The following is a 22,846-nucleotide window of genomic DNA, read 5'->3' on the forward strand; positions in this document are numbered from 1 at the left end:
GTCCTGGGAAGGCTGTCCTGGAGAGCCTGTCTTGGGTGGGGCTGTCCTGGAGGAGCTGCCCTGGGGGGCTGCCTGAGGGGGTGGGGAGCTGTTCTTGTGGGGGGGGAGGGGAGTTGTCCTGGGGGTGCTGTGTTGCTGGGGGCTATCTGAGGGTGACTGTTGAGTGGGGGGCTGTCCTACTGAGAGATGTCCTGGGGGAGCTGTCCTGCTGGGGGCTGCTCTCACCCTGTCCGGTCCTAAGCAGAGCTCACACACTTGGGCCACTCCATCTCTCAGCCCTTCCATCTGTTCCTTCCCAGGTTCTGGCCTTCTGACCTCGGCTCTACCTGTTACAATTGACGCTGGGCAATCTTTTCTTCTATCGGAGGCTGAGCTCCTCCTGAGCAAGTGGGAATGACGATACCCCAGACTCAGAGTCACCTCACACCGTGCGTCTCTCCCGGGTTCAAATTCACCTGAATTATTTACAACCTGGGGTGTGCCCCCAAGATAAGAGAGACCAGGGAGTGCATGATTGTACTCAATCTCTATCCCAGGGGAAGACAGAAAAGGGAGAGGGAAGCAATGCTTCTCAGAAAGGGTGCTCGATTGCACCTTGCTTCTATTCAGTTGTTCCCTCAATAAATATTTACTGAACCCCTGCAGGGGTGAATAAAACAGACAAAAGTCCTGGCATTTATGGAGTGCACATTCTATTGAGAACTAATTCTCACCTTAAAGGTATTATTCTTATTTCTCATGCAGCATGGGCCAAACTATACACCAACCTCTTTATTTACTGGCGAGTGATCTGATACCTGAGGGAGAGATACTGGCTCTGAAGGATTAAGGGATGGTTGTGGTACTGTTGACTGAAGGTGATCTCCACCTTTTGCATTGCATTTAGATGCTCCCTGTAGCCCCGCCCTTCCTGCAGATCTAAATTGAGACTGCATTGTCCCTTTGTGCATGGGCCTGTGAGAACTCAAGGAAAGGGTCTGCATTGAGTAGGCACATCAGTAAGAGACTGGGGAGGAAGCTCAGTGATTTCAGCCTCAGCCAATGATTATTCCAGGTACTACTCTGAGCTTTATTAGCAACTGCATCCCATTCTTGAGGGTTAGCCTCCACTGAATGGGCTGAGTGGAAGGCTGAGAATCAACTGCAGTCTACACCGGCATCCTCATGGTGTCCGCAGTTGTGAGAACCCCAGGATTTCTTGTTGCAATACCACAGGCTCACCTCTGACCCTTGACAGGCAACATTATCCAGCCAGATCTGTCCAGTGCCTAGATATAGAGAAAACAAGGGGGGACAGGAGAGTAGGGCGGGTCAGTCTCATCCAAGTATTTAACATTTAGTCCAAGCATTATTTGAAATCTCTTCCCATGGCCTCCCAGCATTTACCTCTTCCTTGCAAATGTTTAACAGCCATATCCATCTTCCTCAAATGCCTTTTTAACCATGCCATCCCTAGCTCTGAAGCATTCACACCTTGTTCAAACACCCTTCCTTCTAATAGACTTGATTTCAGACCAAGAGATCAGAAGAAAACAGTTGGATTGTGTGATTGTTATAGGACAGGGAGAGGGGTAGCCCAAGCCCCGCAAACCTGCCTATTCTAAATGGGTTCTGCCATCCGCCGCATCAACACAAAACATATGAGACTTTAATGGGAAGGAACTTTAATAAAACTAGGAAACAATACAGGTAAGGCAAAGAGTCTAGTTTCTAAATGAAGCACCCAAAGTTACCCATCCCCTCGTGGGTAAAAGTCCATCCATATGGGATTGGCCCAGAATAAGGCCCCAAAGCCTGCCACAAGTCTAAAGCATCTTCCAGTGGGGACCCACAGAAAAGGGTCACAAACAACCAGACAAGCCCGGAAGGAAAAGAGCAAAATCAACATCAAGATAAAAGCTGCCATTGTCACCTCTCCACGGGTCTCACCCACATCTGTGTCACCCAGTCCACGACCAAAAGACAAGCGCAGTTTCTTCACGTGTCTCTAGGCTCCATGCGCCTCCTCCAGGTCTCCTGGCTCCATCCTGCTTCCTTCCTCCGTCTCTTCTGCAGCTTCTCCTCTTCCTGCTCAGCTCCACCCTCCCTTGGGAGGGGCAGGGAACCTCCCCCTTTCCTGGGGACCACCCTGTTACATGATTACTATAATTTATACTACAGTGTGACAATCTACATGAAGAAAATGTATTTTTTTTTTTTAGTATTTTTTTTTCATAGAAGAACTGGGGTGTAGGCCATAAGTAGGGGGGGGTGAGAAGATTCACCAGAGACAAAGTGGGCTGCAAAACAGTCAGATCTGCTGAAATACACTGCTGAGGGGAGCAGACGTCGTGAGACAGGAGAGGTCTGCTGTGCCATGTGGGTTAGCTCCCTGGCTGCGGATTGAACTCAGGTTTGGGGCCGTCACAATGGTAGTGCTGGGACTTAACCCCTAGGCCACCAGGGAGGCCCAAGGAAAGTGTATTTTATTTTATTATTTATTTATTTATTTATTTATTTATTTTTATTTATTTATTTATACAAGCACTGGGTACAGTCAGAAGCGCGGGAGGGTGAGAGAATTCACCAGAACCAGAGCGGGGAGCAGAGCAGGCAGAAGGACCGAAGTACACTGCTGAGGGGAGCAGCGGGCGGCAGGAGAGGTCTGCGTGCCATGTGGGACCCTCCTCTGGTGGCCGGGGAGCAGCCGGGGATCGAACTGGCGCTGCAGAGGCTGTGGGCAGCTTCGCAACCCATCGCTCAACTGCTAAGCCACCGGGAAGGCCCAGGAAAGTGTATTTTAAAGGAAGATGTGTATTAATAATCCAACTGGGCTCAGATTAAAAAGCTGGTATCACCTTTGGGATGAAGTAAAAACAGACCAGTTAGGGGCAGGAACAAGAGAATCTAGCTGTTGTCCTGCTGGGTCAGCTCTTACCACCTAAGAAATAGTCTCAGTCCATGGACATAACTCCTTTACTGAAAATTTGTAATTTTTGCCCATAGACATAAGCTAAGTCTTGAGGACCCCAGGATGTCTTTCCAAAACTTATTTTTGAAAGTGTCTGCTCTGATTTGCTTTCTCTTCTCTCCTCACCTCCTTAAAGATGATCACTGCTTGGGCAGTCTAGGCCTCTAGTTGCCAGAAGCTGGGATGAATGCTGTGTCTGCAACTTCTCTGCTGTCCCTGTAGCCCCCACACCTCAGCTGTCTTTGAGAGAGCCACGCCCCGCCAACACCCATTACCTTGTGGCATTCTGACCTTGGGGCTAGTCAGACATTGACCCAAACAGGACCAGCACAGCCCCAAGCAAGCCTTTGCCACCACAGTGGGGAAAAGGAGACAGCTTCTTTCTCCCAGTGTAACAGGGTGGTCCCCAGGAAAGGGGGAGGTTCCCTGCACCACCCAAGGGAGGGTGGAGCTGAGCAGGAAGAGGAGAAGCTGCAGAAGAGACTAAGGAAGGAAGCAGGATGGAGCCAGGAGACCTGGAGGAGGCGCATGGAGCCTAGAGACACGTGAAGAAACTGCGCTTGTCTTTTGGTCGTGGACTGGGTGACACAGATGTGGGTGAGACCCATGGGGAGGTGACAATGGAAACTTTTATCTTGATGTTGATTTTGCTCTTTTCCTTCCGGGCTTGTCTGGTTGTTTTTGACCCTTTTCTGTGGGTCCCCACTGGAAGATGCTTTAGACTTGTGGCAGGCTTTGGGGCCTTATTCTGGGCCGATCCCATATGGATGGACTTTTACCCACGACGGGACGGGTAACTTTGGGTGCTTCATTTAGAAACTAGACTCTTTGCCTTTCCTGTATTGTTTCCTAGATTTATTAAAGATCCTTCCCATTAAAGTCTCATGTGTTTTGTGTTGATGCGGCGGATGGCAGAACCCATTTAGAATAGGCAGGTTTGCAGGGTTTGGACTGCCCCTCTCCCTGTCCTATAACACCAGGACTGTCAAACTGGAGACAGATAAGCCTGGGGCCCTGAGTGGCAGGAATTCTCAGTTGCCTGAACCAATCCTTTTCTTTTAATCCAAGCCAAATGAGTCACTTTCAAATAAAGGGTGTCAACACCCTCCAGCTCCCAGGAGACAAAGTCCACTTCAGCACCTCAAAGAAGGAGGCTCCTGGATGACAACTCACTTACCACTTTGCACATTGTAAAGCGCTGTTCCCGAGGAGAAACCCAGCATACGGCAGAAGACAGTGGCATCGTTATTGTCCCAGTCATCATCGCAAATTGTCCCCCAGGCCCCATTATAGAAGACTTCAGCCCGGCCCCGGGACCTAGATCCGATGATCCTGGCGAGTGCTTGGTTTTCACCTGGCAATAAAGAAAGCACACGTGGGAGAGGCGAGCCAAGTGGTCTGGGCTGGCGTGAGGCATGCTTTTTATTTGGACACGATGCCATCAGAGCAAGCGCTTCTGGGGCTGGTCTTGCCAATCCAGCAGACCGTGCCCTGCCTTGTGTTGGTAGTGAGAAAAAAGAGAAAAGATAAGAAAAGAGAAAAGAAGGGCGAGAGGGAAGGAGAGAGAAAGGGAAGGGGAGAGAAGCGAAGGAAGGAGAACTCTGGTGTGGCGGCCGCACCCCACAGGCACATTCAAGGGATGACGCCACCAGCTTCTCCCAAAGGTGAGGCACTTTCCTGAGAACCAAGTGTCTCTCCCCTACCACACACACAATCTTCAGGTCTAGAGTTTACTCAAAAGCACAAATTAGAGAGAATAGAAATAGCCTTTACCTCTTTCACCCTTTGCTCCCTGTGCTCCTTTTTGGCCCGGGGACCCTGCCATGTGGAGAAGAAACACATCATTGATAAAAGTCAAGCCAGGATCTCCTCACCCACCTTTGCCAGCAGTGCAGAAGAGTAAGGAGTGAGGCGGCATCAGAGTCTCTCCTTGGGCTTTGCTGGTGATCTGGCATTGTGGGCAATGCATATGCCACGGGCACCAGTGGTTGAGCAAGAAGAAATGGCCCAAGGTATGGCAGGAAGGAGTCGAGCTAGATGAGTGAGGATGTTTCACAGGTAAGGGGCACAGGGTGGGATGGAAGCATCTCCTTGGTGGAGAGATCCGGTCAGCCCTGGAAGCTGCGCCGGGGTGTGGCTGGGCGGTGTGCAGGCACATGCGCACAGGGTGCTCGCCGAGTGCCAGAGCTGCGCCCTCCACCCCTCTGGGTGCACAGTGTCCAGGGCAGTCCTGGGACAGGACTTGGCACAGAACCAGGAAACTTCTACCCTCCTGGTGCCCCAGACTCCCACGCCCCTTAAACAAGGCCTCTTTTTAGCCCTACAAAGCAGAAGCAGAGAGCTTACCTGTCACTCCTGGTTCTCCCTTTGCACCGACTGGTCCAGGTGCACCAGTGAAGCCTGGCAGCCCTGGAGTTCCCTTTTCTCCCTTCATGCCTGCAGAGCCTGAAAAGAGAGCGGTTACTGGTGTCAGATGTCCATGGGGGCCGACAATCTAGGAGTAAAAACTGACTTGTCCGGAACAACCAGGTTTCCCCTGTGATGGGTCTGAATGTTCAGCTGTGTCTGTTCCCACTAGGGATCGGGGGTGGGGAGCTGCTCCACTCTGGAGTCTGCTCTGGTGTAAATGCTGGAGGAGAGCATGTTGACAGGATTCAGAGATTGTTGGTTCCCAGTGGGCTGCACACTTGTCTGTAAGTTCTGCCCACTCTGGAAGAAATTGCTAGAATGTTTCTAGGCCTCAATGTATTTAGCAAATTAAAATAGCAATAGAATATCCAGCTGAGGAGGAAAAAAGTCTGCTCAAAACATTTGCCTGAGAAGTTTGACTTTAGCAAGCATTAGGGTGGGGCCCTTGAGAAGACGGGGAATGCTGGGGCAGATGCCCACGTCAGTAACCAATTCCACACAAGGGATTGGCAAATGAGGGTCACCATGAGAATAGTCTACAGAGAAGCAGGAGCTCAGGAGAACCCTGAGGGGGTCACAGGGAAGATGGAGAGGAAGCAAAGCAGACACATGGAAGCAGATAGACCTTGCAAGCCACCTGGGAACTGGAGAGGTGCCGGCCCCGCGTGGATGTGGATGTGCACCCCAAAGGCACCATCTGATTGCCAACTTCCCAGATGTTGTTGACCTCACCACGCTCAGCCCCTGCCCCTCTCCCGATGGCCCTCAGGTTACTGAAATCCTGGTCTTCCCAGGTCTTCTAGATTTATCCTCCTCCAGCAGTGTAACCAGAGGTTTCAGTGACAGAGCCTCAACCAGGATAGGCCCAGACACGGTGGGGGAAGGTCACAGCCTTGCATCAAAGTCAATGAGACCCACCCTTCCAGCACATGCACTTTCCGGTCATCCTTGCTGGAAATTAAAATCAAGCCAGCCCTTTCTTTACCTGGAACTCCTGCTTCTCCTTTTGTTCCTTTCTGTCCTTGGAGTCCTAAGATCAAAATACAAAAAAGAGAAGATAATAAAACTCAGATATGAGACACTTTTAATCTTAGACAACCTCTACTTTTTGTCTGATTAATGGAGATGGAAAGAGACATTGATTCTCCACGATCATTTAAAGCCTCTTCAGCAGAGCGTGAAAGGAGACAAACTGCAGATGAAAGGGGGCGTGTGTTGGGGTGAAATAGAAGCGTGTTGGCTATGGCGCCTGGGTCAGACAGACCCCTGTTCACTTCTTTGTGCAGTAGTAACCTGACTTGGTGCCTATGTGCCATGCCCATCCTTCCTGTTGCACTTTATTAGAAAATAATTGAGAGTTATTTTGAAAGTTATCTTCATTTATAAAGGACCGTGGTGGGGACTCGGTGGCCACCAGGAGCTTTGGGGGTCCTCACCCACAGTAGATGTTCCATAACATTTGTTTATTTATCTCACTGTGGCTAAGATTCATCTGACTAAAGGGTCTCATGTCCAGGAAATGGAAAAATAATTGGTACAATAATTGCCAATGCGTCTATTTGTAGAATTAATGGAAAAGATCCTTCGTCCCTTCTCTTCCTCTCTCTCCCTCCCTCCGTCCATCTCTCCTTCTTGCTTTCCTTCCCTCTTTTCCCCCACCCACCCCTTTATACACTGACTTCCATGGGCCCACTGCACCCAGCACCAGGCCTGATCTCTGTGGGATACTCACCTGTTGGTTTAGCAACATCGCTGTCTCTCATACTTACATGCCAATTTGATTTTATTTCAGAGAGTCACACAAACTATTTCCAAAAGTCACACAAACTTGGGGAAATGAAAGCTCATTATTGACATGAAGAAAAAGTTACTAGAGGGTTAGAGGGGAAAGCAAATAGCTACTCGTGGGAGGCAGTGCTCATCAGCTCGCCCTTGACAAGGATTCAGTCCTACATGAGTCCAGCCTAAATTGAAGATCTACCCCTTGGTGATCACCAGAAACAACAGGGAACTCAGCTACCCTCCTTGACAATGGCCTGGGGAGAGCTCCTACCTCCAGATGTTTCTGCCTTCTGACTATCCTGAGCACCTACTGTGTGCTGGTGAATGGTGGGCAGACGAAAGACCTGGCAGGACTCTCAGGACCCTTCTTGGAATAATGAGCAAGAGGAGTCCTGGCTCCTGGCAGCAGTCAGATGTAAAGTTGGGCACTGTCTGGGGAGGAGGGTTGGGGGCCAAGTAACAGGAGGCTGCTACTGCAGATGTCAGCACCAAGAGAGATGGGGGGCAGTGGAAGAAGCTGAAAGAGCAACTACTTCAGCCCCTCATTTGAGGGACTTGTCTCCATAACAAGAGGTGATGCTACCTTAGAGGTCAGACCCCTGCAGGTCTAGCCACCCCCAGGCCTTCTGTGCACACTCCGCCCCTCACCACTTAGGCCCCCTGGAGGGCGTAGATCCAGCTGATAAAGCCTCATACCATGTCACACGTCATGGCCTGGCAAGCCTTCTCCCCGGATGGTGCATTTTCTTCCAGGCAGCGCAGAGGCAGAGGCAGACGTCCTGGACTTGTGTCTGCCTCTGGGGCTTGGAGCAGGGAGTTACCCTCCCCGAGCCTCACCTTCCTTCCCTGTGTTTCCTGGCCACCTGCATGTGAGACTGAAGTGAGGTCTGCTGGGACAAGCACTGACACTCATGTCTGGCAAGTGCTCAATAAATAGTGCCATGAGGCCCCTGTGGACCTGTTTGCTCACGACTGTCTCCCCTCCGGGTATGCAGCACCCTGCACACTTCAGAGAAGCCTTAGTGTGGGCTCTGGGCTTGCCCCCAGACTGCCGTGGAAACTTTTGCTGTTGACCTGAGTTTGCCCAGCTGAGGTGGCAGATGTTTCCTCTTTGAGTCTGAACAGCATGTGTCAAGATGAGAGAGAAGACATATTCGGAAACATCTCTTTGGTTGTTATTGAACAGAAAAAAGGTTCATATGTAGGCCCTTGGCTCTCTCAGCCTGCATCTCTTCCTTCAGAGACTGTCCCTAGAAGCAAGGTTCGGGGACTTCAGGCAATGCAACCTCCCCTTACTGCCCACCCTCCAAAAGACATGCCCTTCGCCAGCTGCCTCCACAGTGCCAAACAGCAAATATCCTGTGTAGACAGGAACCAAAGGGAAGCCCCTACTCACTAGGTCCCTGCCCCCGGTGGCCTCACCCTCCCAACTTCATTTTCACACCCTCCCTTTCAGCCCCTCAGCCCCTGGGGACTCAGTGTCTGCTGCTGTGGGCCTGTGCCAGACACCCTGCCAGGGGGTTTACATACACTGCCCTGTTCTATCAGCTGCCACACTCAGATGCTGGGTGATTGATGCAAGGTCACACAGGGAATGAGAGGTGAAGTGGGGATTGGAACTCAGTCTCAGCCTCCTGCTGGAGCCTCCTGTTTTTCACCAGCGTACCAGCTCACTCCTTCCTGGAATTTTGCATCCAGTTCTGAAGACACTTTGGTCCCACATGGGCCATCCCGCCCCAAATGAGCAGTAAAAACCGAGTGTGCATTAGAATCACCTGCACAGGACTTGTTAAAAAACAGCTTATGGTCCTCCCTGGTGGCGCAAGGGGTTAAGACGCAACCTATGAAGCTCTCCACAGCCACTGAAGCACGAGTTCGATCCCTGAGCAGGAAGCAACCCACATGGCACAGCAGACCTCTCCTGATCACCCGCTGCTCCCCTCAGCAGTGTATTTCAGTCGATCTGCCTGTCCTGTTCCCCACTGTGTCTCTGGTGAATCCTCTCACCCACCACACTCTGGCCTGTACCCCAGTTCTTGTATGAATAAATAAATAAATCTTTTAAAAAAAAAACAGCTTACTAGCTCCCTTCCCCACCCCACCTTCCAACTGAGCCTCTGATTTGGTGACTGGGATGGGGATCTGAGTTTCTGCATTTCAAACAAGTTCCCAAATGACACTGCTGCTGCTGGTCGGGGGACCATGCTTTGAGTAACAGTCCCCTAGACGCAGCTCACTCATTCATAAGGGAGCTCAGAACTTGCCTGTGAGCCTACCTCTGAGGGACTCATAGTCCCTCCTGCATCTGAGCTCTTCTAGAACCTGTTGGCCCCTGATGAAATGCTCTCTGATATGTGTATAAAGGGTGTCAGTGTTGTCTTCAAAACTGTCCTTTTTGTGGGAAGGAGATTGGAACTGAGTTTTGTGTAACTTCTCTCCAAGCCTCACTGGACTCTGAGTGACTGTGCTGGAACTAATCGATGGAGGGACTAGTAACTACTTCACTATAAATCAAGGCAACATCCTGACTGGATAAGGGAGAGGGAGAAATGACTGAAAAGTAGGATCTAGAAGTGCAGGCTATAAAATGACATTGGGAAGCAAATGAATGCTGAGTTTTTCCTTTTAACCATGAGCAGCCTGGATTTTCCTGATATCACAAACTGATACACTGAGAGGGCCCCAAATACTTATTTATTGTTATTTATTTACTTACCTATTTTTTTTGTTTGTTTTATTAAATATTTATTATTTAGAGAAATGATTTCTGCCAAGAAAATAATTTTTGTAGGAAGCACATGCCTCCCTATTATTTAATGTTCAATTGGTTTTCTAACTAAAATCTTGGGATGTTCTTGCTCCAAGAGGAAATGCCTATTTTGATAATAGAGACAGAGTGCTGGCAAGCTGGCTGAGACCTAGATGTTCTAGACTACTTGTCATACTCCACAGAGGAGTGTCAATTACCTACTACTGTCACCTGGCTACTCAGCCATAAGTCCATGTTGAGGCACAGATCTCCTTACTCCAACTTAATGGTACAATCCCCAGTACCTTAGAAAGCTTCTGGAAATACCATCCTGACCTACAGGCTAAATGCAGCCTGGAAAATTTAGGCTTAATTTCATAACTGACAAAATGAATTGTGTGGCAAGAATTAAGATGGTGCGTCGGGAAATCAAAATTGGGATTTGTGTAGATTTCTGTAAATGACTCTAAGAAACATAAAGGAAAATGAGGGAAAGTTTTGTAAGTGATAATTTAATAATATAATTTAGTAGAATTTAATAATTCTTGGGAAATGGAATTAAGTGAGTTATTATATTCACCACATAGGGCTTAATTGCTATTGTGGATTATTTGCTGCTTCTTTTTAAAAATAAGACATCTTACTATAGAGAAAAAAATAGATTTCAAGTTATTTGCATACTGACTTTGCAGCAAAAGGAAAATAAAAGGACATAGAAAATGCCAATTCTTGTTATATTTTAGACATGAAGCCTGTTGAGATGCAGAATTCCTGATCAGATTTGTGTTTTAGAGCTTAAATGTTTGAGCAGTTTTAGCATCATTTCACAAGGTAGAAAGGGTAGAAAGAAAATGCCATGCTTATAGGTTGAAGTGAATCTCCTTTATTCCAAACAAACTATTTTTCAAAATGACTAAAGGATTTAGAGTTAAAATGAGTTTTGTTTGCATAATCAAATGATCTTGCAATTGTCTGAAGATCAATGGTTAGGAAAAACTAAGTGTTGGAGGTTGTTAAATCCTGTTTTAGAGACAGTGAAGGAAAGTCCTGTTGAGTGATAATGCCCTGTCACTTAAAGAACTAAGCAGTTTATCTCCCCAGCAGAATGGAAGGAGTTTCCTCTTCCCTGTCTTTGACCTGAGATGATGCCTCTCTCAAGAGGCTCCAACAAAAGGACACATTTTGGGCTTCCCTGGTGGCATTGGGGTTAAGTCTCAGCACTGTCACCAGTGTAGCCTGAGTTTGATCCCTGGTCAGGGAGCTAGCCCACGTGGCTCAGCAGACCTCCTCCTGTTCTCCTCCCTACTCTGTCTCTGATGAATCCTCTCACCCACTGCACTTCCAGCCTATAATCCAGTTCTTCTACGCAAAAATAAATAAATAAATCTAAAAAAAAAAGAAAAAGAGGACACATTCCATTGGCATGGGGAGGCCCGTGGTGACTGTTCACTGACACATCTGGTGACTGAATCAGAATTTATTCATATACCCTGGGGTAGGAGGTGAGGGCAATGCTCATTTCTCTTAAGTCTTATACTCTATGGCCTCCTATACAATACAAACTGGAAAAGCACAATTTTGGCAACAGACTTTGGAGTCATCATATATTAACTGGGAAACTGAGGAAAGTTCACACTGTGGGAGTCTTTGTCTCCTTGAATGGAAGGTGAGATGATGAAACTCAGGTGTGTGGATATATGAATGAAGATGTGGGGATCAAACATCAAACATGGTGTCTGATCAGAGGCATCCCAAACAGTAGTAACCAGACTACTTGTGATCTGATAATGAAGCAGAATCCAAGCACTGTGCTCCCTCTGTCTTCATCCAGTATGGCTACATATTCTCTTGAAAGATTAATGATTTTATTTACAGAATGGGAAATACATCAGTTTGAAAATCTGGCCTGATATAATGGAAACTGGACAAACCCATAGTACTCTAGCTTGGGGAATACCAACATCCTGACATTGAAAATTATGCATTATCTTCCATCATGAGAAATCTTGGCTCTCATGCACCCCTTGTTCTCCCAATTTAGAAATCTTATCTCTCCAAAACTCATTAACCCGTGACTTCAGGATGATATATCAGGCTGGCCACAATTAGCCAGATGATGGTCCTATGGGAATTCCCTTCTGAGATGTCCATGTGACCTGCCAATTACTTGATCAAGGAAGCATTTGGATTTGTGCGGGAAACCTGTGCATTTTACATATGTTGTAATTATCACATGCCCCAAATTGAAAATGTAATTCATCTTGTTTACCGGGCAGTCAAAATTAATAAACAACCCTTAGAACTTGCCAGCTTGGTATTCACCACTAGACCTGATTGATGGAGATGCCTGTAAGAGTGTTCTACAGATATACAGGGCTCAGTAATAGAGTTAAAATAGCTCCCAGATGTGGGCCAGAAGTGTCCATGCTAACGTGGGGGTCTTGGGTAAATGATGAAGAGTCACAACAAGGCCTGAGAGCTCTGTTTCTTGTAAGAGTAGAAGAAGCTGCTGCAGCTTCTGTTCTGACCCTTCCTGGACTGAGATGAGAGGAGGAAGTGTCGCTCACCAGGGTACTGTGACAGGGGAGACGCTTCTTCGGGCTTCCTGAAGAGGAAGACCCCTTGATCAAGAGTAATGGGTAAGGCCTTACGGTTTGGGTTGGCTGGACCTGACTATATCTATCACTGACTGCCTAACTTTGGGCAAGTTACTGTGAAAATGTGTTAAGAAGAATAACTTTTAGACTATAACTCCAAATTAGCGGTTACTAGGAGGGAATGAGGCCGGTCAATTACACAGTAAAAGATAGAACTGGACTTAATGTAGTATATACAGACATTGATTTAGAATAATGCACAACTTGAAGCGAGTGTTCTAATGCAATGTTACTTCAATAATAAAAAAGACAAAAACTGTTCATCCCCTTGGGTTATCATGGCCACCTAGAGCTGCTCTTATGATGCAAACCCTCCCAGGTTGCAGAGTGACAGGCAAGATCCCCTACCCTTGGACAGAGGAGACATGGGCTGGAGTACTGGGAAGTAGACTCAGTGCCTCCTGTGGGGAAATCATGTTTTACTACCAATACTCTAGTCAAGAACCAGGGACACCAACCTAATGGGCAATGGATGGGGGTTGGGGGCCTACTGGTTCATAACTGAGAGAAGAAAGCCCACATTACAGTGAAACTGAGGAGGAAACTCAGGGGCAAGAAAGCCTCAGGCCCCAAAGACAAATATCCCAAAATTTGGAAGATGGAAATATGAGCTCAGAAAGAGGCAGCCAACATGTCACCCTCATCACCACACTCCGATGGAGCCTTTCTGGCTTTCTGGTGGCACCTGCATGGCATCAAGGAGCGGAGCCCTGGCCTGTACTGACATACAAGCCATGAAAAAGAAATCAGCTCTGAGGCTGTATGAACTGGGCGGACAGCAGCTATATGAGCTGCCGATGCAGTGGGTCCCAACAACCTTCAAGAAAATCCCAAAGGTGGAGGCCTCAGAGTCCAAGACCAGCCAAGAGGTGGCTTCCCAACACTCTAGCCAGTTCCTTACTCTCTGTCACATGCCAACCTTAGACTCCAAGGACACCAACTTATAAAGCCTCCCTCTTCCATGGCTTCTCTGCTTGAGACTTATTCCCCTCCCCGCTCTCTGATCTTCTCGACTCATCCTGTAAGGTTACCCTCAAGCTCTTATGTCACCCATGCACTGGTCTGCCTTTTGCAACCCCAAGAGACTGGAATCACTGTGAACTTGAAGCATTTAACAGAACTAAGTCACATTTGTTTAAAGACTCAATCAATCAAAGGGGCCTCCCCTGGTGGCACAGCGGTTGAACGTTGTGAAGCTGCCCACAGCCTCTGCAGCACCGGTTCGATCCCCAGCCACTGGTGAGAGTACCACATAGCGTGACAGACCTCTCCTGCCATGCCCGCTGCTCCCCTTTGCAGTGTATTTCCTCAGTCTTCCTGTTCTGCTCCCTGATCTGGCTCTGGTGAATTCTCTCACCCTCCTGTGCTTCTGACTGTACCCAGTGCTTGTATAAGTAAATAAATTAATTAAAAAAAAAAGACTCAATCAGCACTGCACTTGATCAATGAAAATGGAGAGAATCAATGAATGCTACATGTCTGTAGCATGGCCATGGGGTGAGGGTGTCTGGCATGACCTTCTGCTCTGGCAGAGAAGGGAGCTGCAGCAGGTTGTCCACATACACCCTAGCCAGACAACTGCCCTTCTGAAACACCCTGCAATGCCCCCTCAGCTCCTGCCTTGCACTGGCTCTTCTCTATGCAAATGCCCATACAGGAGGATGCCTCACACTCTCTGGCATCATTCTGTTTGTCTGTACGTGTCCTGTATGTCTGAGAGTAGGAACAGGTGTCATGCATCATGGGGACCAGTACCTAATGAGGTAGTTCAGACTTTCTAGGTCCTTGTAGGGGCCCAGACTTAGTGACTAGACAAAATGGGCGGTTTATAAAAAAATTACAAAATTAATGGTTTATAAAGCAGAGCACATCGCTATGACAGATTAAAACCTAAATAAGTTGTTATGATGGTTTATAAATTAACCTCAGTGCAGCCAGTTCCGGTGGGTCACTCCTCCCACCATCAGTCCCTTGGGAGAACTGCACCCCTAAATCAGGGAGCCTCAGGAGCCAGCGCACAGGAGATGCTCTGTCCTCCTCCCTCTCCATCCCCAACACCAGGCAGCCCCCCTCACCCATACCCCCTGTTACCTGCGTCCCCTTTGCTTCCTTTCATGCCTGCTGGTCCTGGACTCCCGGGTGTCCCTGGAGGTCCTGGGCAACAGATGCCACAGCGGGCGTAAGGTCGGGCTATGTGGATCTTCAGACACCACGCCCCAGGCCACTAGGGATGGAGGCCCTCACCTGTCTGTCCAACGAAACCAACGCGGCCGGGCTCACCCCTGGCACCTGGGAATCCTGCTGCACCAGGAGGGCCGAGAAGACCCCTGGGTCCAGGTTGACCTGAAAGTTAAGTCATGACTGCAAGGCTGGCGTGGTTGGCCTGGCTGCCCACCCCCTCAACACGCCCCTATCTCAGTGCAGGGAGACCCAGATCACCTAATGGTCATATGTCGCCTCAGCAGCTTTAAACATCTGTCTTTAGAAGACAAGAACTAGTCCTCTAAGTGGGAGGAAAATTACAGTCTCAACAATGTATTAATTTTTTCTCATTCCCTGCTGCAGTTTGGGACTTGTGGACTCACTCAGAACTCTGGCTTGTGAGTGTCTTGGTCCACACCTCTGTGTGCAGAGTGGGACTAAACTCTAAAGAGGAATATCAATGAATCATGCTGCTCTGTTTCTCTTGGGGGGGCCCAGTTTTAAGAAATCCCATATAGTCTGGGTTTATACTACCATGAAATAAAAGATAGTGGAAGCATGTTCTGGACTTGACTTTGCCCAGGGACAGTCTAGCTGGAATGGTGCCCAGATCCCCAGAGTTCCTACCTTGATCTCCTTTGATTCCAGGAATTCCAGCCACACCTAAAATGAAGAAGGACTTTTAGGGATTTTTTTCCCCCCCTCTAGTTCAGCCTGATAGGAAAAAAAAAAAGAAAGAAAGAAAGAAAAAAGGTAGGCGAGATAGCTACAGGCCAATGCACTTAACCATGCAGCCTCTTACCTGGGGGTCCTGGCTGTCCTGAATCACCTTTTCTTCCTTGGGCTCCAGGGGGTCCCATGACACCCGTGTCTCCTTTCACACCCATGTCCCCTTTGCTTCCTGAAAAAACAAGGCATCGAGTTCTGACATGGGAGGAGGGCAAACCAGGTCACCAGTTCCCACTCTGACACCCCCAAACCAACCTCACTCCTGTCCCACCCCCAAAACCTCACTCCTGCTGATCTCCGTGGTGTGAGATACAACTGCTGCCTTCAAGGTTCCCAGGGAAATGAGACAGCAACTCATGCAAAATGGATCAGGTGACCCGGCCTGGCTGATGGGCCATGGCAGGGACAAAAGTGGGCTCTCAGGACCTCGGTCAGCGCCTGGCTCACTCGGGAGGGATCCCAACCTAGACTCTGCCTGGGTTTCTTTTAGTGTCTACCTTTGGGGATTTATTTTTCAAGCTTTCAGAACTGAAACCTGAGTATTCCAGAAAGCAGAACTCCAATGCTGAGGATAGAAATCTGAGGCATTGATAGAGAGCAAAAACATTGTGGCAGCTCAGATAGCTGCCAGCGGGCCAGCTGCAGGCATTCCTGGTATACAAGTTTTCAAATTTTCCACTTGTCATCTGCATTCTAGGCTCAATCCAGCCTGTCCTCTCCTTGGTCCTCCACTGCTGTCACTTCCTTCTCCCTTCCTGCCACTGCTTGGTGCATATAAATTGAGGGAGGCTGCTCACAGGGCAGGACTGGTGACCCCTTTCCAAACTTCAAGTTTGGTTAGGAAGCAGACTGCAGCTGTACCAGCAGGTCCTGCTCATCGGCATCCCCCAAGCTTGGCTGAGATTCAGAAAAGCCCCTTCAGCCAATTGCCACCCCAACAACTCCCTCAGGAACTGGGACTGGCCTGTTGGGATGGAATTTGGTTAAGAGGCCCCATGCCATTATTTCCTTGACCTCACAGCTGGAGAGACTTCCAGGAAGGGTGCCAGTGAGTAGGAAAGGAGACAAAATGATCAAAAGCAGAGGGGAACAAGCAACAGTCATGCAAGTCTTTCTCGGTCTAGGCTGTGAGAGATGTCAGGGGCAGGCTGGGAATTGATCGCTGGCGATGGTTTGTATACTTGAGGAATGATTGCTCCTTCACGGAAGACAACATGCTATGAAGAACTTGCCACAGTCTCAGCTGCAAACAGCACTGAATGGCCCTTCGGCGTCCACTCTGACAGAAGGGACAAGCGGCACTTGCGAGAAGGGACTAGGGATTGTTTCACTGGAGGAATTAGTTGGTGTCTCACTGCTCTGAGGGCCAGAGCCATCATGAAACACCTTCTGGATGAACCCTTGTGTCCTCACGGCCAGCCGCTCTCCTGTCTTCCCCAGGCCATCTCTTGCTTCGCACTTCAGAGCCTCCTCTTCCGCTCCTCTGAGGACCTCCCACAGCCTGTATCCCCACCTGCTTCCAGCCGTGTGTGGCTTGAAATTGTCACCCCTTCCACATGCTCCTCAGGTCTCCTGGACATAGGGGGCCACATCTGTGCTTCCAGGATTCCCACAGAGAGCACAGCCCTGTCTTGGTGAGCACAGAATCGACAGAGCTGCACAGAGTTGGGGTCCAGTTTCCTCAACCTCCTAGCAAGTGCCAACACCCCCAACTTGGCCCTTACCTGGAAGGCCCAGATCTCCTTTGTCTCCCTTGGCACCAGTGTCCCCTTTTGGTCCAGTGAGACCCCCATCGCCTTTGCTGCCCTTCTCTCCTTGGGGTCCTGGTGTGCCTGTGAAGGGAATGGCCGGGTGGATGGGCTCCCACCGTCCTAACGGAGGGGGACTCCAGGGAGTGGGGTGGGAAATATTCTGGCGAGAAAGGAAAGAGGTCCCAGAGGAAGTCTGGAAGGTATGTTAGCTCATTTCTTGGGTGGTTTTGATGAGGTACAATAAGACTCAAGAGGAAAGGACTGTGGTTTTGTCTTAACCTTCTGGGGCTCGGGGATGTGGAGAGGGGACCTTGGGGACAACCGGCTCAGGGCCTTGGCCCAGGCATCACTGAGCCTGCAGGGGCTGCACAGATTACCAGTGGCTCCTTGCTTCCCTGGAGCGCCTTTGGATCCTTGGAGACCTGAGGAGGAGAGAAGAGCTCATTCATTGTGGTCTGTGTCTTGGTTCAAGCAACCTCCTAGAGCCCTGCCTTGAACAAGGCAACCCACAGCAGGTCCCCCTCCCTCCCTCCCTCCCTCCCTCTCTCCCTCCCTCCCGCCCCTACCCCAGGCACAGGTGCATGCTCATGAGGCAGTTTGCTTCATCCCAAGGGGCAGTGTCGTGCCTGGGAGGCTGAGAATGCATCCTGCATGGTAGTGGAGGAAAGACTTGAGAGGAAGCTTTGCGTTGTGGCTCTGCCACTCAGCAGAACGCATGACTGCGGAAAAGCTACTTAAGTATTCCCCACCTCAGTTTTCTCATCAGCAAAACGGGGCTGGTAATGACCACCTGATTGTGCGTCAGCGCCCAGCACAAAACGGAAAAGAGAAACAACAGTCCCTCCCGAGCGGCACAGGGGCACAGGTGAGGCTGTGGAGCTCTGACTGGAGGTGTAAGGTGTCCCGGAGGTGGGGGGGAAGTCGGGGAGGGCTCCTTGGAGCAGGAGAATGCAAATGCGAGGCCATTGGGGGTCCAGGAGGGAGAGTGCGAAAGGAGGAGAAAAAAAGGTGGACGTGTGCAGAGGCCAGAACCGTCTGTTACGCAATCGCTTGGCTGCGGAGCTTCCTCGAGCGCAGGTTCCTAAGGCTATGACTTGCATTAAGGTGGCAGCCTGGTGAGGCGCCTTTCATTCATCCTTTTGAATGAAAGGATCAGACGCTGCGCCCTCTGCGAATCACAACTGCATCTGACCTCAGAGTTAATCACAGCTATGAGTGGGAATTTCTGAATTACATGATTTTCCCTGGGGTTGGGATTAGGGGGTGCAGGGGGTTTCTGTCTGTACTCCCTGTGGAACCACAGAGGCCTATTTTGTGTGTGGTCCACAGGAGGGTTTGGGTTGGAGAAAGGGTGGCCTGGGTTAAGTGAGATGGCACAGCCCAGCTGAGGCCTCTGTCAGAGCAGAGTGGACACCTCTCAGAGCTCTGAGAGAGGATGTCCATGCGCCACTCCTTCTCAAAGGGAGGGCTGGTACTTTCAGGCAGGCCTGTGTGGCTCTGCCCAGTGAGTTCCTCTGGCCCAGGTCACACCCTTTCTCTCTAGGAAAAAAAGAGAGGAGAGGGAAGCCAGCACACCCTGAGACACCCTCCCTGAGCTGAGCCCCACAGGCTGAGCGTGGCTGAGTGTGTTCTCAGGATGTATGAGCACATGTGTAGGTGTGTACGTGAAAGTATGAAGACATGTGCACCTATGTGTGTGCACGCCAGGGCTGTGGGTGCCCCATGCACCATAAGCTCTGCTCCCATTTTTTGCCCATCCTCCCCCTAGAAACCCTCCTACTGGAGACTTAGAAGAATAGACTCCTTGGGATGCCTTCTATTAAATTCCTTTCAAACACTAGTTCCTTCATAGGTTGAGTCCTAACCCCTTGTGTCACCAGGGACAAACCGCAGCCACTGCAGCATGAGTTCGATCCCTGGCCAGGGAGTTACCCACATGGCGTGGCAGACCTCTCCTGTCTCGCCTGCTGCTCCCCTCAGCAGTGTATTTCAGTGTGCACGCGTATTCTGTTCCCTACTCTGTCTCTGGTGAATCCTCTCCCCCACCCACACCTCTAGCCTGTACCCCAGTTCTCGTATGCATAAATAAATAAATCTTTAAAAAAAAATTAGTTCCTTGAAAAAGACTTACGCTCCTAACAAGTTTCCCTTCTGTAACTGGCGGTGTTTTCTTCCTGCCTCAGTCTAGAGGCTTAGAGCCTGTGGATTTGCTTCCCTCCCACCCCTGCAAATCCTGTCATTCTGCTCCTTTCTCTAGCAAGGTTTTATTGTTTTGCATCTTTACATATCATCAGCCTCAATCCCTCCCAGGATCTGGAAGTTGGGGTGTCTAGGTGGAAAATGGAGGGGGCCGGAAGGTTGATGACTTTCCAGTTTGGATCTCCCTCCACCCCACCCCCATGGAGAAGCTGGCAGCTGGCAGCTAAAGGCAGAAATAATCATGGGCTTGTAATTAGTCTCTCCAATCTTTCAGTAACCCTCTGAAGCACTCTCATCCCCATCTTATTCTAGACAAGAAACCGGGGCCGCATGAGGTCAGGGGACTCCCTAGCTCACAGAGTGAGGCCATGTCGGGGGTGATGCTCAGGATCTTGGGTCCCTGGATCACAGAGCTCGACTCCCCCCACTCAGAGCTGCAGGCTTGCCCTCTTGAGCATGAGTGGGGATTGGGGAATCTATACCCCTCCAGCCCTAAGTAGGTACCCTCCTCACATGTGGGCTACTTCCCAGCATCTCCAGCCCATCTAGTGTCTAAGCTGGCTGGCCCCCTCACACACAAACCCCTGGGGCATTAACTCTCAGAGAAAGTCTGCTGTGGGTGCCAGTGCACGCACCTAGCTACTACTCACCTGCCTCTCCCTTGACTCCTGGCGGGCCTTGTGGTCCTGGAGGGCCTGGAAAGGAAAAGAAACTCAGAACATAGCCTGGAAAATGAAGAGGAAAGGGATTGTGTGACCAGTAGACAGAGGTCTGTAACTGTGGCTCCATTGCATCCCTTGGCCCCTTCCTATCCAGTAAATGGGGGTTTCCAGGCATGCCTCGGGAGCCCTTTTGACCTGAAAATCTGAGGAAGAGGAGCAGAGACACCAATGAGCCAACCAACAAGGTGAAATGACTATACCACTCACGAATAGTCATTCAACAACCAGTCACTGAACACAGGGGACCAGACCACTGGTTTTGGGGGAAGAGAAATTCCTCATACAGGAAGGAAAACTGTGGAAGGAAGGAAAGAGAAGAAGATATCTCCTGCATGCTGTGCAGGTAAAACACAACCATCTTCTCTTCTGAGGCGGACTGAGTCAGATGGATGTGGTGCTGCCCCTTAACTGGGTGACCTTGTACAAGTAAATTCATTTTGAGCCTCGGCTGCCTCAGCAGTAAAATGAGGTTGTCAGTCAGTTATGCAGCTGTCTAGAGGCCGCCAGACTCACAGGCTCCAGGTGAATGGCGCCTCAGTGTGGCATTGGGCACACCATTTCCGTGCCTGGGCAGGTGGGAGATGGCTCCTTGACCCATCCCAGTCAGTTTGGGCTGCTCTATTAAAATATTTCAGGTGGGTAACCACTTAGCAGCAGATAGAGCTGGATGTCCAGGGTCCGATGAGTGGGTAAGGCTGCCTGAAGTCCCTCCGACCCATGGAGTGATCTGGGCCATACTTGAAAAATGATGAGACTAATGATGAGAGTTCTGTCTCAAGAACATTATGTACCTAGACTTTCAAGGTAAAATCTCAACCACTTAGCAGGGACATGTGTGAGTGTGTGCATGTGTGTATACACAACCCATGTTTGACATTTTTTACACATCACCCCACATGACTCTCAAAGTCACTCTTTAAGAGTAAGGTGAGTAAAAGTATTTCCATTATTTCCTACACAAGTGAGCAGCCAAGATTTCAGAAAGTGAAGTGACAGGCCCGGAATCACACAGCTGGTGGGCTGTGCTCCTGGGACAGAACAATGTCAACCTGATCCCACAGGCTGCTCCTCTGTCATGTGATGCTCCCTCCCCAGTGGTGACGGTTCTTTAAGAGACATGAGCTGGGCACACCCAGACGGGGTGCTGAGGGTCACAAGTCTGGCAATAGGTGCCTGAGAACAGAATATGTGGGGGACAAAGGAGGAGACTTGCGCTACAGTGAGATGCCTGGGGCAGGCCCACTGAGGGATGTGCCCGGGACAACCAGGGAGATGGCTGGCTTGGAAGGGTGGAGTGGAATGGGGCAGCCATTTCCAATTGCAGGATGGGAGTAGGGTCCAGGTTCAGGAGCTGGAAGTCCAGGCATAGCCAGAGGACAGAAAAGCACCCTGAGTTTGTGGGGAGGCTTTGGGGGCCAAGGAAGGTAAGCTGGCGTCAGGTGGTGAGATCCAGACAGGTCCAGACCAAAGAGTCCTTGGGGAAAGGCTGTGAGGAGAGGGTAAGAATGGGCCAGAGTGGAAATGAACCTACCTGGAGCTCCTCGTTCACCTTTGACCTGGAACAGCTCTGTAAGAGAAGGTTCAGATTGAGCTGTGGGGGCTCCCAGGGCTCCCAGCTCCATGTTAGAAGCGTGAGCGCTCCCAGGCGAGGAGCAGAGGATTTGAGCAGACGGGGGAACAGCCGAATGTTTAATTGTATCTAGTATTCCACACCTGAGAGCTGGAGATCCCTGGGAGTTGCAGTCCACCTCTGGAACATTTTCTCTGCCTTCAGCCTTGCCACCCATGCCACCCTGTTTTCCCAGCAGGCCCAGCTGTCCTCTCCCCTCCAAGATGCCCACATTGTCTAGACCGGCTTGGTGTTTGCCACCCGGTCATGGACCAGTATAAGTTGGCAGCACCAGAGTGGTCCTGGGGATTGCCCTAGGTTCTGCATCTTACCCACCCTCTAAAATATTCTGGATCAGTCTGAGGGTTCTGTGACTCAGACCCAGTCTCGGTCTGCTTGCTCTAGTCCCTGGTTCTTGCAGGTCACACTCTGCTTGGACAAGGACCCTGGTTCCCACATGCCTGATGCCACTGCCTCCCACAGTCCTGTCTGGAGTCACTTATGCAGCCCACCGGCGCTTCAAGCCCATCCTGTATGGCTCTTGCCCCATGCCTTGGCCCCCAGGATCCCATGCCAGACCAGGGGTCTGGAAGATGTCCCCTTTGTCAAGGAAGGGGATTCAAGTCTGAAAACCCTCTTCTCTATCCCCTTTCTTCCCTGAGGAGGAGGAGACCAAACCTGGGCGCGGAGGAGGCCAAACCTGGGCTCCGAGTAAAGTTGTCCACCTGTTGCAGCAGGTGCTCCTGCCTGAAGCGAAACTGGGTGAGCTGGGCCTGCAGGTCTTGCAGCCTGGGTACACCGCCAGACAGATATGGGACATGCGCCGACCGAAGCAAGGAGAAGGACGGGCTGCGCTGGGTGGCCATCGTGTCATTGGTAAAGTACGTCTCCAGGGTCAAGAGGCGCTCCTGTAGATTCAGAACTGGACACCCGCCCCCAGCCCCTCAGTATTCTTTTAGGGACCTCACTGAAGTCCAAGGCATTGAAGCATATCCTTCATGTTCTTGTGTCATGTTTGCATCACTGTAGGTGTTGAATATGTGGACACACGTGTCATGTGCTGTGAGGACCTGGCGTGACAACATCA

General features: G+C 50.1%; 1 protein-coding gene across 1 annotated transcript in view; it reads right to left on the minus strand.

Moving 5' to 3' along the window:
- Nucleotides 1–1,055: 1,055 nt before the first annotated feature.
- Nucleotides 1,056–22,846, minus strand: part of MARCO (macrophage receptor with collagenous structure) — a 32,532-nt gene continuing 10,741 nt past the window's right edge. The window contains exons 3-16 of the mRNA XM_037522085.1: nucleotides 22,460–22,681; nucleotides 21,682–21,717; nucleotides 20,079–20,123; nucleotides 17,607–17,651; nucleotides 17,203–17,310; nucleotides 15,552–15,650; nucleotides 15,377–15,412; nucleotides 14,792–14,890; nucleotides 14,639–14,701; nucleotides 6,345–6,389; nucleotides 5,297–5,395; nucleotides 4,724–4,768; nucleotides 4,128–4,304; nucleotides 1,056–1,268 (exon numbers count right to left, since the gene is read on the minus strand). Of these exons, the coding sequence (XP_037377982.1) occupies nucleotides 1,138–1,268; nucleotides 4,128–4,304; nucleotides 4,724–4,768; nucleotides 5,297–5,395; nucleotides 6,345–6,389; nucleotides 14,639–14,701; nucleotides 14,792–14,890; nucleotides 15,377–15,412; nucleotides 15,552–15,650; nucleotides 17,203–17,310; nucleotides 17,607–17,651; nucleotides 20,079–20,123; nucleotides 21,682–21,717; nucleotides 22,460–22,681 (1,250 nt within the window). The 3' untranslated portion in view covers nucleotides 1,056–1,137. The remainder of the gene's footprint in view (nucleotides 1,269–4,127; nucleotides 4,305–4,723; nucleotides 4,769–5,296; nucleotides 5,396–6,344; nucleotides 6,390–14,638; nucleotides 14,702–14,791; nucleotides 14,891–15,376; nucleotides 15,413–15,551; nucleotides 15,651–17,202; nucleotides 17,311–17,606; nucleotides 17,652–20,078; nucleotides 20,124–21,681; nucleotides 21,718–22,459; nucleotides 22,682–22,846) is intronic.

The sequence above is a fragment of the Talpa occidentalis genome, unplaced genomic scaffold (genome assembly GCF_014898055.3).
Source record: "Talpa occidentalis isolate TD23 unplaced genomic scaffold, MPIMG_talOcc4v2.1 talOcc4.3, whole genome shotgun sequence".
NCBI lineage: Eukaryota > Metazoa > Chordata > Mammalia > Eulipotyphla > Talpidae > Talpa > Talpa occidentalis.